At 33.4% G+C, this 17,193-nt stretch overlaps 1 protein-coding gene across 1 annotated transcript in view; it reads right to left on the bottom strand.

Annotated features, from left to right (window-relative positions):
- The window catches only part of LOC145673271 (GTP-binding protein Di-Ras2), a 132,642-nt gene that overhangs the window by 16,811 nt on the left and 98,638 nt on the right, over positions 1 to 17,193 (bottom strand). The window contains exon 2 of the mRNA XM_081742809.1: positions 11,067 to 11,249. Within this exon, the coding sequence (XP_081598935.1) occupies positions 11,067 to 11,204 (138 nt within the window). The 5' untranslated portion in view covers positions 11,205 to 11,249. The remainder of the gene's footprint in view (positions 1 to 11,066; positions 11,250 to 17,193) is intronic.

The following is a 17,193-nucleotide window of genomic DNA, read 5'->3' as shown; positions in this document are numbered from 1 at the left end:
GAAACCCTGCAGCAACGAATAACCACAGTCGTTGCATCGATCCCTCCAGTGAGGTTGGCTGTGTGGATGGAAATTGAATATTGCCTAGATGTGCTACGTGCTACCAAGGATGTTCATGTGGAAGTGTACTGATGTGACCAAAACTTTTATAGTTTGTAAACAATTCAACACTAATTTCATATTTCTATCGTATTTCTAGCCTGAGTTATCAATTTCTGTAATCAGGGAAGGACTTCTCGGACACCCTGTACAACAAACTGAAAACAAATTCATATAATAATTAATCAGAAAGTAATATTATTTATTTGTTACAGTGTGGTAATGCTTGCTTGCAATATCTAATGAAGTTTGGTAATAAAAGTCACATGCAGCAAGCAACAATATAGCCCATTACTATATTTACACAATAAATACATGGGAACTCAAGCACAAGAACTTTGTCCATTAAAAGTAAGTGCAATATAATCTGAAAATAATTATCTAGAAGGTTTCTTTTAAAAAGTGTCTGATGATATTATTGCAGGGAGATATCTTGAATATTTACCATTAGTTTATAGAATTGGAACTTTCAGCAAAAGGAATGTATTTTTTTGTTTTTATTTATTTTTATTTTTATTTATTTTTTTGGTCAAAGGAATTTGCTATCAGTATGATTGGTTTGGATCCGGTCCTTTTTTAACTTACAGGTACCAATTAACTGGAGGGGTACAGAACTGGAGGGGCCATGAAACGTGTAAATTGTTGAAATCTCGAATTCATTTTTTTTTCACGATCACCATATTTCCTTCTCTACTATCGTTCCATAAAAGTAAAAAGTTAAACGAAATAGCCTAATTTGGACTACCAATTTCCTCTGACTATTTTAGCCTTTTTCCGTAATGTGCAAGTGAACATGTACTTAATAATTTTATGCAATTGGAAGCTTCTATTATTTAAGTAAAGCCAAACATACATTGCAGATTGTAAAAGTACATATATCCTCACCTTATAGCTTCATCATATCATTACAGATTAATAAAGTTATACAGAAGAGTTATTAGGTACTCTGTAGTTAGAATTTCAATGAGTTTTGGTGTTGCGGATGATAAAGCACTCCCCTTCCCAGGGCCATATTTAACATAGAGTAAGGATCAATGATATTTAGCATCTTTGCTGCCCCGAGCCAATAAGGAAAACTCCACCTCATCGATATCAAAAAATACTGGCGTAGAAACTTTAAAGACAACGAAGTGAATAATCAGTTTTTTAATGGATTGATGAAGGTTGAAAACATAACTAATTTTGGAAGTTAATTAGCAATGAAAAGGTTTTAAAATTACGATAAATAAATATGGTGTCAGCAATGGAAGAAGAGATGTAATGAATATTAATCCATAAATAAAATGTTAATTACCATTTTCTAGCCAAGTAGGTTCTTGTTACTTGGGTATTTGCAAATATATATATATATATATATATATATATATATATATATATATATATATATATATATATATATATATATATATATATATATATATATATATATATATATATATATTTGTCATATCCATATGCGCATATATAAAAAGAAATCTAGAATTTCCAGAACTGAAGTTTAAAAAATTTACACGAGATCATGAGTCCCTGCTCCTTTCTGAAATACTTTTATATGTTGACAGGTTGAAGATTGGCATGCTTATATTTAAGTATGTATTCAGTCTTACAAATAAATAAATAAATAAATAATAAAAAAGTAAAAACTGCCCTCTCCTCTCTCTTTAAAAGGTCATACTCTTGTAATTATAAACAGGGAATTTTAATACTTTGGCTTCCGCTCAAAGAAATTTCACATTTATTTTCTTTAATTTGATCTATGTAATCTAAAGCAGTGGTTATTTTCTCACCTGTTTCGTTTCACCTAAAACTGCTATTTACTTACCCCTAACAGAAGAGCATACTGGAATGGTGGAGAGCATGGGAGTTCAGTGATAGTAATAGAGGTAATTGATATGATCTCAGACCAAGTGAGTTTGTGGTATACGCCATTTTCTCGAGGTTCACCTTCTTTTTTAGTTAAATATCTCACAATTATGCACCAAAGGCTAAGGGAGATGGTGATAAGCAGATGGGTGATAGTGATGGAATGAAGCAAAAGCGAGGAAACGGGAGTACTCTGAGAAAACACACACACACACACACACACACTGTGTTTGTCTACCACAAAACCATTTTAGCAGCAGCTGACATCGATCCAGGAACCCGTTTTCTCCGACATTGTCATTCCATTAATTATTGTATAATCATTCACTTCCATTAACCACCCGTTTCCTTTAGTCAAAAAGGCACAACTATGAGACGTAAAACTGAAAGATTTTGTTTTATTTTTACTGGTATTAGAATGACTTAGTGGGACTTATAAAGATTGTACTGTTTATAGATCCGTCCATCCGTTACTTTAGACGGTAACTCTTGAAGGAATGTGAATTTTCGAAACCTGTTTTCTGCAAATAGACAGCCTGGGCGAATATCTCAGTCGAGTTCGTTAATGGAGACAAATTCGTTAACAACTTCATGAGTAAAAGTGGCTATCCATATATGGATAATGTGATACTCTTTAGTCCCTTTACTAGAGTTTATCTTCCTATTGGAGTGATATTACTATTATTATTGGTTCTTGGTCGATTTGGAGCTTAATATCCTTGCTCAACATTGAGGCTTTATTTAACGTGGATCTATAGCATAAAAGAAAATCAGAACCATATGAACTTCCATTAGGAATCAAACTCTATTATTATTATTATTATTATTATTATTATTATTATTATTATTATTATTATTATTATTATTATTATTATTATTATTATTATTAATAATAATAATAATAATAATAATAAAGTTCAAAGATTTCAAAGAAATGAGTTTGCCTTATATATCCAAAGATAAAGTATGTTATCCTTAACTGATAGGCTACATATTTTCGATCATAATTTTTTTCATAATATTCTTCATGGAGGTTTTTATTGATGGCTTACTTTCTATAAGAACTCTTTACCGCAACACTAGAAATTTTGTTTCTTTTGTTTCGAATGTTTCTACTCTAAAATCTTCTATTTATAAACCTATAGATACTGCAAATAAATATTACCCTGTTCTAGATGTCTTGCAAACTAAGTTTGTTCAAGTTCGTTTAGAACTTATTAAATTTTTATGACTTTTAACGTAAACTTATTAAGTTTCTATAGGACCTTTAATGTTTACTTATTTAATTTATTGAGGTACCATTTGATAGGTTTTCCTTAAGTGTTGTTAGTTCTTAATTTAGTTATCTATCGTCTTTTATTTCCTTTCGTCTTTTCTTTTTTGGATACTACATTTCTTTTTATCTTAGTTATGAGTTTTTATTTACTGTCATATTTTTTATCCCAGAATGTAATCTTTCTTAAATTTCTTGTATGTTTATTTTATTTTTACGATATCTATTGCATGTATATTTTATATTGTTGCTGTAATTTGCCTCCTGTTAAATCTAATGTAAGACTTTCATTGTATATGTGTGGTTGCATGTGTGATTGCCAGCTGCCTGGGTACACTTGTGGCTATGCTGTTCGCTGCCTAATAAACACTATTATTATTATTATTATTATTATTATTATTATTATTATTCTCGGCCTTTGGCCCCATGGTCGCTCTGTTATAGGATTTTCTCGTTTCCTCCGTTTCTGGCAATTACCATCTTGAACGACTGTCCCTTAGCCTTAGAATATTATCTTATTATCCGTTTCATTTTAATAGGCGGCCTGTTATTCAGACTATTATTGTTAGTTTTTCGCGCCATACAAATTTATGTCGAGAATTTACCCTCAAGTATGTTATATTGTTCAGCTCGATGTATGAATTGATGAATACCTTATGTTTGGCAAGTATCGTATAAAATAGAGGATCCGCCCTTACAACAAAATCTTGAAGCCATACGTCACAGTTTCGCCACCCCTACTCTGCCCACTCCGCCCAATAGGATCGCAATATTTTGAGCCAACAATCATGGCGGAAACGAAAGAAGCCAATCAGACTATGGCAGAAACGAGAGTAGCCAATCAGACGTGCCGATGCTCGGTTGTTTTTTGGCTTCATCGATTTAATAGGATGAAGATACATATGGGCAGATCCTCTGTTTATAACATCCTTGATCTTTATATTACAATGTATAACCCTATGTATAATCTCAAGTTGTAATTAGTATTGCATGCGCTTTTCTTCTTTTTTCTTTTGGCGCACTTGTGGTGGCTGTATGCTGTTTGCTATTGAATAAACATTATTATTATTATTATTAATGAATAACATTACTTTCCATGAAACTGGTCATTGAATAAAACTAGTAACTAGTAGGTCAAAATACAGATAGTAAAATCAATATATTACGTCAATAGTTATTCATTTTTCATCAATTAAAATGACATCCACACGCACAACAACATATATAGATAAATGGGAATCAAAATGGGAATCATACAATAGTTACTCTCATATAATTTCTTATCAAATGAGTAATACAAAATATTGAGTAGCTAGGGGAAGACGGGGTAATAAGAGACAAGGATAATAAGAGACAAAAAGTGTCTGATAGGTTGGTTTTTCATCAGAAAGAAAAACGAAAATATCCACAGCTTACTGTATCTTTCTGTGTACAAGCCTAAAAAAATCATTGCTTTTAGGCAACTTCTTTACCTTCTTTTCTGCCTTTCAAAAAAAAAAAGTGTTTACCAAAAACTAGATACCTAAAGTTAGTTTTTTTGTGAAGGATTTTTTTACAACTTAGTTATAAATGTTTCTTTAAAAAATGCATAAATTTGTACAGCATTAGTGATACTTCAAAGTGGAATTGTTCCAGTTTTTCTCTGATAAAGAGCTTGCCAGAAAATGCGTGTCTCTTATTACTTTTTTTTGGGGGGGGGGTAATAAGAGACAGTCGTTTGGTCTTTCCAGGTTCACTAACTGAAGATTAAAATTCGACTGGCCTCCTCATGATGATATTCAGGAAGTGAATAAAGTATTTATCTTTTATAGTCCTGTAATTTTATTAGGAAATGATCCGTTCATTGTTAAAAAAGCAGAACTTGTAAATATTAAGAGGCTTTACTCTGTTTAAAAAGAAAGAATGTTTGATTTAAAAAGTGTTGATCTAGGCCTATTTTCTCTTTTAGTGCTTAAAGTTTCATTTTATTATTGTTGAAAGTATTGACGCAGATTATTTTTCATTTTGGTGTAGTCAATTTAATTTTGCATAGCATACCGTGTAAGAAGTAACTGTAGCATAAAGAATTGTTTTACAATGTAGGCCCTATCTCCTTAATAAAAAATGTTTATATGACTACGATATGTAATTTTGTCATTCCAAAATGTTCAGAATGAATGAATATTTTCACAAATTATGAAAGGCTGTGATTGGTAAAGCATTGAACTTTCAAGGACGACTTTTACTAATCTTAATTTTCACATGCCAACTGACAGAAAAGTAGCCAAAATAAAAACATATAAAAAGGTAGGGCAATAGAATACATCTTAGGCATGTCCCTTGTAACCCCAGTTTAATAACAGGGCACAGCAGGAAAGAAATCTGGGCAGCGTCTCTTATTACCCCATTACCCCACTACCCCACTACCCCATAAGGGGTAATAAGAGACAACTGAAATTTTGAAAAAAAATATTTTTTCGCAGTCTTTCTGTACATTAGAAAGAAATAAAATAATTTTCTATTGTGTTGCCCAGTAACAAAGCATATATACACAAAGAATTAGAAATATGACTTGAAAACTGTTAACATTTTAAATTACGTTTGTCTCTTATTACCCCAAATGTCTCTTATTACTCCATCTTCCTCTATATATAAAAATTAAAAACAAATTTTTATATTCAAATCGAAATATTTGTTGCACAATGTAAGTACCAAAATACGTACCGTAGATGCGGGCTACTTGGACCCAATTTTGCAATAAATTCGTTCTTTCGGCCTGTTTTCATCCACGAAAACTCGAAAGTTATTGTCATAACCCATATTAAGTGGAACTACAGGCTTTATTGTACATATCGAGGACAGTTTTAGTTACGTATATTGAAAACAAAGCACAGGCGATTATTGTAAAAAAAAAAAAAAAAAAAAAAAAAAAATCCAAGTAAGACTCGCGTTCGGGCTACTTGAACCCACCCCCATATTTTCCTACGGAAAACCATTGAAATCTGCTGTGTGACTAAGTAAGACGTAGGTGTTCCAAGAACAACACTTTTTTATTTACTGCAAACCACAAAGAGAACATGTTAAGAGGTACTATAAAATATAATGACTGTAATAGCTGTTTACGTTTTCTTCTACAGCTGCACGAGCCCTATCTATATTAGCAGCGAATCTAGTCGTTGACTGGAGGTGCAGTTTCTAAAATAACTTCACCCAATCTCGACTGGGAAGATTTTCTTAGAAAGCAATGACAGTTCTCCCATGCATGGCTAAATAGGACTTCACAATAAATCTGAAATCAAGTTAATTAATGAGGAATCCGAAATCACAAACTTCATCAAGATGGCTAGCGAAGGCTAATTCTTTTTCTTCAGTGAACACTTTCAGATGGCCCGGATTCTGCCTTGACCTGTTCTTTAATCTTCTTTCTATGGTGGAACGACTTATCTTGGAGTGAGCTTCTGTTTCTTTTTGCGACATTTTCCCCGACTGAATTGCTGGTAAACATTCTTCAAGCTGTTATGAAAAACCAGTATATTTTCGACCTGCAGGCAATCTTTTATATTGATGTGCCATTTTGTACCGGTATAAGGAAATAATGAAAAGTCCTTACTTGTGTGACACGTGACAACAGACCTTTATTTTTCATTGATAACGATAACAAAGGATGGGGTGGGATAAAGTTAACAAAAGATGTGGTGGGACAAAATATCCATGTTTTCCAGGTCATATGTACACACTTCATAAATAATGCAATTACGCAAACATCTTATTGTATATGAGAAAGTTTACCATGTCAGTTTCATTAACCTGTATGTAACTACTTATGTGTATATTTAGCATTGGTTCCACTTCCTTGCAAATAGTATCCACACACAAAAGTTTGCCGGTCAATAAATACACTCTTTTCGTCAACGACCTTTCTCACCGATGCTGCTCAATCGTAGCCTACCACAGAACTAGTTTCAATGTGTGTACGCCAGCTTTATGATCCTATCTAACGGATCTAACTCTGAACTCATTCATTATTGCATTGCATATGGGATTTTAAACGAGTTTTTGGTATGGGTCCAAGTAGCCCCTTAAGGGTCCAAGTAGCCCGCAATTACGGTACTCGCAATAACATTATAAATGTGCTTGTGTAATCATAATTGGTATTAATACCTCATAAGAAATATTAATAATTTCCACATTTACGACTGCACAATCGTTATGAGTTCTGTATAATACATTTGTGACCAAAGGATTAACAAAATTTTCTATTTCATTTTATCAGTCTTCATATGGAGTGGAAGTGCTTCTTTTGCACCCTACACTTTAGATAAGACGAAATTTTGCGAAATTCCGTTCTCAGAAAGGATGGGGAGATTTAATGAATTTTCACCATTTGCCATATCTCCTACACTATTAGATGTAAAACCTTGTAATTTTGTATAAATATTCTCCATGCTCCCTGGATTGCAAATGAGGCAAGGTTTTGGGAATTGTGTATCCTAAAGGGGGATGGGTCTTAAATAGATTTTTGGTTTTCGCTAGATATCCAAGACTATTTTACGTAGAACCTTGCAATTTTGTATAAATGTTTTCCTCAGACCCTAGGCTGCAAATAAAGCAAGGTTTCAGGAATTGCATATTTTTAACGGGGAGGGGGACTTAAGTAGGTTTTTTGCCTGTTCGTATTATTCACTTGCATTCAATATCGAAGATGAAGAGGAATGGAACGCAGGGACAGAAAGAGATTAAAAATATTATCTGCAATAGCACGCGAAGATAGACGATAGTATATAAATAAAATATTTATGTTCATTAATTATTTTATATGTGTATAAATGAAGTTTTAGCTTAGACTTTTGTTATTTTCCGATCGTTGAAATTTAGTTCCACAAATTATATTTCATTATAGAACAAATATACAAGTATTAAGCATTTTAAAGCTATTATCAAAGTAATCTCAAGGAAGTAATTCTTGAGACATTTTCTTTGCATTGGTATTTCAATAGATTAGAGTGAATTTATATGTATGTCATAAAATTATAGACAGCATCTGTTATAATATTTAATGTTACTTACTATCTGTGGTTTATTTAAGATATAGTACCGTGTTGAAATGTCAATACCTTTAGAAAAAAAAAGGAAAGAAAACAAGGAAATAATTTCATGAGTACACATTAAGTTAGAGCAGTGGTTCCCGAGGGATGTGTCGCGAAATTATAAATGTAAAAATAATGAAACTTTTACAGGGTGTCTATCGGTCACGAAAGTCATGAAAAGTCACGAAATCAGAAAACGGTCATGAAAGTCAAGAAAAATTCACGAAATTTAGCCTTTAGGTCACGATTTTTTTTATCGGTACAAATATAAGTACAGACTGGAAAACTTTCTTCTATAAAACATCAAAATTCACCGCCAAAATGTCAACTTTCGGCTTTAGATGCTACCAAATCGCAAGCAAGGCACATTTCTATTGTATGCATGAAAATTCAGCCTAATTCGCACCCAAATTCGGTCTTGAGAATGTTACAAAATTTTATGGTTTGGTAAAGAAAAGTTCACGAAATTTCATTTTGGAATTTTAATAGACACCCTATTTTAATAATTAATTAGTTAATATGAATTTTCAGACTGACTGTATCAGTCATTGCCTCCAGCGGCAGTAATAACACTCGGTACTATATAAGTACTACTTTCTAAAAAGTTTACTAAAAGTATAAAGGCCAGCGTAATTACTTTATAGAAATGGGTAACAACTTCGTCTTACACTTTTATAATTTATATTATTATTAGTAAAAAATCAAGTAAATGTGTAATGATGTCTGCACGTTCAGTGAAGTGTGTTGTCAGTCGAAAAAGGTTGGGAATCACTGAGATCGAGAACAAGAAAGCAACTAATACTTTGTGCAATTTAATCTACATGACACATAAATGAAAAACTATTAGTCTTGTAAAGAATATCAAATATTGATATAAAGCCCCACGAAACAAAATCGTAAATACGCCACTATATACACTATATATATAATTTGATGACTTAAGTATTTTGAATATTAGATTTAATGCTTTAAATGCAGGATAATTAAAGCCCAACAGTATTAGAGTATTTATTACATTGGTTTCTGAAATACCATGCAACGATACCGTGTTCCTTAACAAATCCAATAGAGAAGTACATATAAAACATTATAGGATGTTTCAAAATGATCTTTGCAACTTTGATCACGTATAAGTCAGAAATGAGGATAGATAGGTATATTTCTGTAATTTCTTTTTTTTTTTTTTGTTTTTTTTGTTTTTGTCTTTGTAGGTGAGGCATTGACGAAATTGACTACCGCTCTGGAGATGGTACAGTGTATGGAATGGTATATAGGGACCAAATTTGCCACTCAGGTCCAGCGGAACTTCTGGATACATTACAGAGGCACACCATCATCCGGCAGTGGTACAAGAGGTTCAAGAAAACCGGAAGTGTCGTGAAGAGGACGAGTTCTGGACTTCCTGGCACAACTGAAGCAGATGTGGAACAGGTGCAAGAGGCATTTCCCCGGAGCGCAACCAAATCAATCCGCCAAGCGTCTCGACAGTTGCATCTATCACTGACCAGTGACCACGGTGTACAGGGTGCTACACAAGCGACTGAAGCAGCATGCCTACAAGTTGCAACTGTTGCATATGCTTCAACCTGATGACAGGTCAAAGAGAAAATGATTTGCAATTGATATTCTGAATCTCATCAACGAGGACCTAGATTTTCTACAAAGGTGATGTTCTCGGACGAAGCGTGCTTTCATGTATCCGGGATGGTAAACCGACACAATGTGCGGATATGGAGCTCGGAAGACCCAAACATAAGCCAGCAAATTGTGTGCAACAGTCCGAAAGTAAACGTGTGACGTGTGGTGTGGTCTGCTTCATGACTTTTTGGTGGGAAGACCTTTTTTTTTTTTTTTCAGAGGCGTCAATCACTGCAACTGTTTATCTGGACATATTGAAACAGTTTGCATTTCTACAGGTCGAACATATGCAACCTGACATCCTGCAGCAGCAGCATGGTGCTCCTCCTTACTGGACCTCGATCGTTAGGGCTTTGGACGACAAATTTCCAGGTCGCTGGACTGGTCGAGGAAATCCATTGTCTGGCCCTAAGGTCTCCGGACATCACCCCACTAGATTTTTTTCTTTGGAGCTTTGTGAAGGATATAGTCGACAAGACTCCAGTGCAGGACATGCAGGAATTGCGAACTCACATCAGCGCATTACGGAGAACATCCTAGGCAGGACATGGGCGGAACTAGAATATCCCTTACATATCGTGCGTGCTACAGATTGCGCACACATCTGACTTCGTTAAACGGACGGCTAGTAAAACTTTAGGTATGTATGTAAACATTATGTCACAAACCACACCTGTCTTATCTATCCCCATTTCTGGCGTATACGCGATCAAATTTGGAAACATCATTTAGGAACACTATGTTCTTTGATATTTTGTTAAAGCCATAATTAAAATTTTTATTTATGTTCTTGGTGGTGTTTTGATTGTTAAATGGTATTATTTTACAGAATAAAATATCAAATAACATAGATAAAATAAGCTATTGTAGCAGAAAGTGTTTCTTGAATATGATCTCTGTATTTCAGTCATATGTGTATTAATACATATCTGACTCAAGGAGTGATAACCAAGCCATTTTACTATAATGTTAAATGTTAAATATGCTTAAAATGTTGACTTGTTAAGATTTTTATTGTCAAAATGTTACAGTGCATATGTGTCTGTGTTCTCCTTGTCTTCCTGAGTACGCATATAAATTAAATAGATTTGGTCAAGTTAGTAAGTTTTTTTTTTTTAAACATTTACCTGTCGATATGTGTCCTCTATTGTAGGAATATATGACTCACGAAACGTTCCCTTAACAAACCGAAGGACTAGTGAACTCTTTCCTACTCCACCAGCGCCGAAGACTACCACCCTGTAGTCGTTACTTTGCTCCGGCATTGTTCCTGGCTACCTTTTTCTCTATGGGATGCACCAAGTAAGTATCTGCAAGACAGAAAGAGCAGAGAGTAAACGTTACTAATATGATATTGTGTATAAGTGTCACACAACATAATCAGGTATACCAATGTATGTGATTGTACCATAAATACTATGTATTACCTTTCGAACGTGCACATTAAACAGTTATGGTTGATATATAGAAAGAAAATAGTGAATAATTCGAATATATTTTCTGTTATTACTCAAATATTTGTTTTCAAGATTCGAACGATTATTAGTTATTCGATTAATTGCCTCAAATTCGAATGATGAATATTTAAAAAAATCCATTATTCGGATTTAACAGCGCAAGCAGACAATATAACATGTAGAAAGTGTCTATATTGTAGAAAAATATGTTAAAAGAACATTTAGAAATTTTATGTTAAAGAAAATATTATTTGAATTTTACAATATTAACTCTCCCGAGCGAATGACGAATATATCGTCAATGTTTTCATGAACTGGTGAATATCTCATTTCGCATGCATCACGAACCGGCGAATGTGCAAAACCTTGATTTCAAGAAAAACAAGGTTGAAAGGCGTAAATTTTTGAGTTACTTGCAACTCACTGAAAAACTCAAACAAGGTAAACTTAATAGAAGTTTCACACATTGTCAGAACAAAGTACAAGTTGTTCCAAACATAAACAACGACACTAAACGCAACATGTTAGATTTTGCACATTCGCCGGTTCATGGTGCATGGAATGTCCGCTAGTTCGTGAAAACATTGACGATATGAGTAACTATTACTTCGAATATTCTATGCTAATTTTTCATACTTCAAGTGTGATATAAGTGTAGTACAGTATAGTAAGCCGAAGTTTTCTTCTTATGTTTTAATTTGAAGACACTAGATGGCAATATTCCTCAACTAAGTGTTTATGGCCTGCTGATTACTTGATACTCCCTTGTGTTGCATTGTTTCAAGCACAGAAATATTGGTTTATAATTATAGAAGATTATTGAAGAATATTGCAATCTAGTAACTTAAAATAAAGTACAGCTCACAGATGACGAGAAGAACCCTAGCAGAAGTAGTGTGACGTAGGTATGGGCTCGCCTACTTTTCGCACAGAGGTTTCAAATGGCACCACGGAATAGCACACAGATAACTACCCGGAGTAGCAGACGACATCTAAGTATAGACCACACCTCAAAAACCGAAAATGGACTTGACCGTGTCGTTGACCTTTCCCCGCTGCCCCTGTTTTAGGGTTCTTCTCGTCATCTGTGAGCTGTACAGTATTAAAAAAAAGTTTCTGATTACCGCAAAAAGATCAGATCGAGAATTGCCGTAGCCAAAGGGGCATTCAACCAGAAGAAACCACTTTTAACTAGTAGGTTTAATATTGGACCAAAGAAGAAGATGGTCAGTTATTATATATGGAGTATTGGACCAGGCCGGTAGCCAATCCAAAAATGTAGGGGGGGGGAGTCGATCCAACCATAATATAGTTCATCACCATATTATAGTTCATTTGCAAGCCTACCGTGAAAATTTTGGGGGGCAGCAAAAATTTAGGGGGTGGCTCTCCCTAGCCTCCGGTGGATACAGGCCTGTATTGGACTGCACGGTTCAGAGACTTGAACATTACAAATTTTTAGAGATCTTCGAAATATGGTATGGGAGGAAGATAAGGGAAGATAAACAGGACGAAGGGAGTAATAAAAGAAGATTTTTAAAACGGATAGGAGAGAAGTGGAAGCTTTAAGCCAGCATCTTTCCTAGTAAGACCAATTAGATTGGACTCACCTTGCGAAGACATTGCCTTCTTTATACCGTGATAGAGGGAAAGCTGGAAGGAAAGCGAGAAGTAGGAGGAAGAAGAGCATAACTGATCAATGATTTGAAAAATAGAAGAAAATATTGGAAGTTAAAAGAGGAAGGTGAAGATCGAGAAACGTGGAAGAAACACGCTTGAACGTAAGAAAGAAAGAAAAAAATCATTAGTCCCAGCACCTGCGAACAGACAGAATACTTAATAATAACACTGCTGTATATTGCATTTATATCGCGCTCGGAGTATGAAAATAGCACAGAATATCTAAATTAAACTCGAACTCGTAGCAGTCCCTCGTAGCATACAAATTGTGATATATTAAGCAAATGCCTCCACGTATTACCGTGGGGGAATATATCGCATTCTTCCTTCTACACCTTTAATATAAAATTCGGCTGAACTCAAAGAGTCGCATAAAATTCGAACATGCGTATATGGCCATCTTAGGGAAGCATCCCTATACCTTGTTTTTTCTTCTAGGTCAAACAGCTAAAACAAAGAAACATGTATTTAATTGTTTTAGATAAAAGGTACTAACAAATTTCAAGTCTCTAATCTTAAGGGATTCCGAGATATGGACATTTTATTATAAAAATTGCAACCTCATCCCTTTTTCTCCTGTTTTTTTGGGATAAATATTAAAGAAAAACGCAGAAACACGTATTTAATTATTCCAACTGAAGAGTTCAAACACTAAATTTCATTTACCCAACCTTAAGGAATTTCAAAATCTTTCAGTTTAATGTCCCACGATTATGCCCTTTAGGCTAAGGGAGCCGATGATTAAGGTAAGTGAATGATGATGGAAGAATTGGTGGAATGATAGTGTGGGAGGAAAGGGAGCACCCAGTGAAAATCCACTACAAGCTTACATGGGTGGGGATTAAACCAAGAACCCTTCGCACCAGAAGAAAGCTCTCTACCATTGATCCCTGTGTCCCCATTAAGGAATTTCGATATATTGACATTTTATTAAAATAATTGCAACCTCCTAGGACGAATAGTAAAAAATGCTAAAACGTGTGTTAAATTGTTTTAAATTTTTTAAAAAATTCCAAATACCAAATTTCAATGGCCATCTTATTATAATAATTGTAATCCCGCACCTTTTTCATGCTCACCCAATTTTCTTCCCTTTTACGTAATAATAATAATAATAATAATAATAATAATAATAATAATAATAATAATAATAATAATAATAATAATAACGCTTAAACACACGTTGTATTAGTATCAGAAAAGAGCAGTCCGAATGCCGAATTATATGTTTCTAACCTTAAGAGATTTCGAGTTATGGACTTTTATTATAATAATTATAATATCCGCCCCTTTTTGTACCCATCTCTTTTCTTCTTTTCTGATCAAATATGAAAGAAAACCGCTGAAATATATTTAATTATTTAAAATAAGAAATCCAAATGCCGAATTTTATGTGTCTAACCATACAAGCTTTCGAGATATGAGCATCTTATTATAATAATTGTAATCACCACACCCGTTCTTTCTCACCACCCTTTTCTTCCCTTTTAGGTCAAATATTGAAAAAAAAAACGTTGAAACACGTGTCTAATTATTTTAAATGAGAAGTCCATATACCAAATTTCATATCTCTAACACTCAGAGATTTCGAGATGTGAACATTTTAATATAATAATTATCACCCCGATTCCCCGTTTCCTCGTCGAATTTCCAAAAATTCTTCTTTAGTGGTACCTTATGTTACAAATCCTACTATCCAAATTTGAAGTTTGTACCTTAAGCGGTTTGGCCTGGGTGTTGGTCAGTCATTCAGAGACATAATGATAATAGCAAATAAACAAGAATTTTACAAATTGGCTAAGCAAAGAAACTAACGTATATATAGGATTTTTCACGTATTTTATTCTCATAAACGTATTCTTGACCATACATACTTCACCATATAAGAAATATTTTTTTTAAAAAGAAAATATTTTAATGTATAAGAAAACTGAGTGAAAACAACAAATTTCATATTAGCATAACTATATATATATATATATATATATATATATATATATATATATATATATATATATATATATATATATATATATATATATAGTTATGCTAATATGAATTTTTTTAGATGACATTATGTAATTTTTAAATGAGCAATGTAGTTGATGTAAAAAGCACGAGTAATTAAAAGTAGTCTTTCGAATGTATGCTTGCCTTTGTAAGATATCATTCCATGCAAGATCGATCTCCCACCAGAATGAAATTTTGTAACATCAATGCAGGTACGATCAAAAGTACCACATGTTGATAATATTCTATCATTACCACATATTCTAACAAAGCAGACATTTGTAGTCACGTGTTTAATACATAAATATCTTAGGACATGATCGGATGTATTTATAGTCGGAAAAGATTAACGCAAAACCCACTTTTACGTAAGGAGATTTACACACACACACACACACACACACACACACATATATATATATATATATATATATATATATATATATATATATATACTGTGGTGCAAGATGTTTGCACAATGGGGAAGTCTGTCCCCTAGTAAGCATGGCCTTGTGAATGAGATGTGTGAACAAATCATGGGAGATAAATGCTATTGAACGTGTGACAGTCGCGTGCAGAGATAATCTTCGCGTAGCTATGTCGCACATGATCAAAATAGAAAATAAATTAAAAACGGTCTATTCAGTTCCCATAAAACCATTGGTGCTTGTAATATCCTTTCATAGATATTTAAGTTCAAATATATTTAAGTTCAAATATTTAAGTTCACTTCTCAACAAGTATTCTGGTTCACTCATTTAAGTCTAGTACAATATGATGCATGAGACTGTATGGGGTTTCTTTGTTTATAATGACCTACCACAATATGTCACTTGTTAATTATTCGAGCAATCATTCGGATAACGAATAATTACTCAAACAATTGTTCGAATAATGAATAATTGTTCTAATATTGAATACGAATATTTGGATATTCGTATAATAGTAGAAAAATTATTCGAATAGTGAAGTTTCGATTAATTTTAATAGCACAAATTGACACGCATGCAGGCTTGTGGATAGGGATTGCCAGGGAGAAATTGAGACCTATTGATTGTTTCTTTTCTTTTCTTTCTTTCTTTTTTTTTTTTTTTTTTTTTTGCGTGTATCGAAATTTCTTGACTATTTATTATTTTTAAAAAACGCTCATATTTATCTAAAAAAATTAATTATAAATTTCAGGGGGCTGAAGGTAGTTGAAGGACCTGTGTAATTATGTTTGCTCATATCCAAAAGGAAGCTGAAATAAAAACAAAAAGGCGTTAAAATGAACTGTATACAACAAGCGAAGATTGTTAACAACTACCTATTTTTGTGTTTTGTCTCTTGGAGCTAAAGAAAACCAAACTTTTGCTGTAGTCAGAGAAATATAGGTGAATGTTTAGCATTTTAGAGATAATTAAGCGCAGAAAGGAAAAAGAAAAGTCTCCAAAATTGGTAATCTGGCAATATAATTCAACTAGAAGCCATCTGACCATCTTTATAGGCCAGGAAAATTAAAACAGTTGGAACAGCGTCTTCAGTCATATGGCATTTTTTTTTAGAACTTCATTATGACTTCTAATTTTATCTGCTATGAATTATGTAACTAAAAGTGTAACAGGTATCAATCAATTCTGATAACATCAAATTCTTCCACTTTATGGTCATTTGACATATTAAGAACAGTGAATGAAATATTTTAATCTAACTTTTAGGCTAAAAAGAGATCAGGTGATAAAATGCAAATGAGTGATTATGAAAAAATGGTGGAAAAAGATTGAAGTATGAAATCATAGAACCCCAAAATAACTCACGAACATAATGTTGACCAATTAATGTAGTACATAAGCACAGATTCTGGAAGGCCGAGAGGACCCGACAACCCAAAGTTTCCTTCTGCACCCCAGGATCTGGATATATTTGCTTGGATATCTAACATCTATATACACGTATACCTGAACACCTTCGCTCCGAAGTTATACAGGCCATGGTGTCTCTGTTACCTGACCTCAGAATCAAAATAATTTCCATAAATGAACTTTTAAGAACATGCTTCATAACTGGAGTAAAAAGGAGAAAAGGGAGACACATATTTATTCAGTGTTATTGCTTTATTGGGGAAAGT

The sequence above is a fragment of the Thermobia domestica genome, chromosome 16 (genome assembly GCF_964235325.1).
Source record: "Thermobia domestica chromosome 16, izTheDome1.hap1.1, whole genome shotgun sequence".
In the NCBI taxonomy this organism is placed as follows: Eukaryota; Metazoa; Arthropoda; class Insecta; order Zygentoma; family Lepismatidae; genus Thermobia; species Thermobia domestica.
The sequence above is the reverse complement of the archived record's forward strand: the minus strand, read 5'-3'. Positions and strand labels throughout refer to the sequence as shown.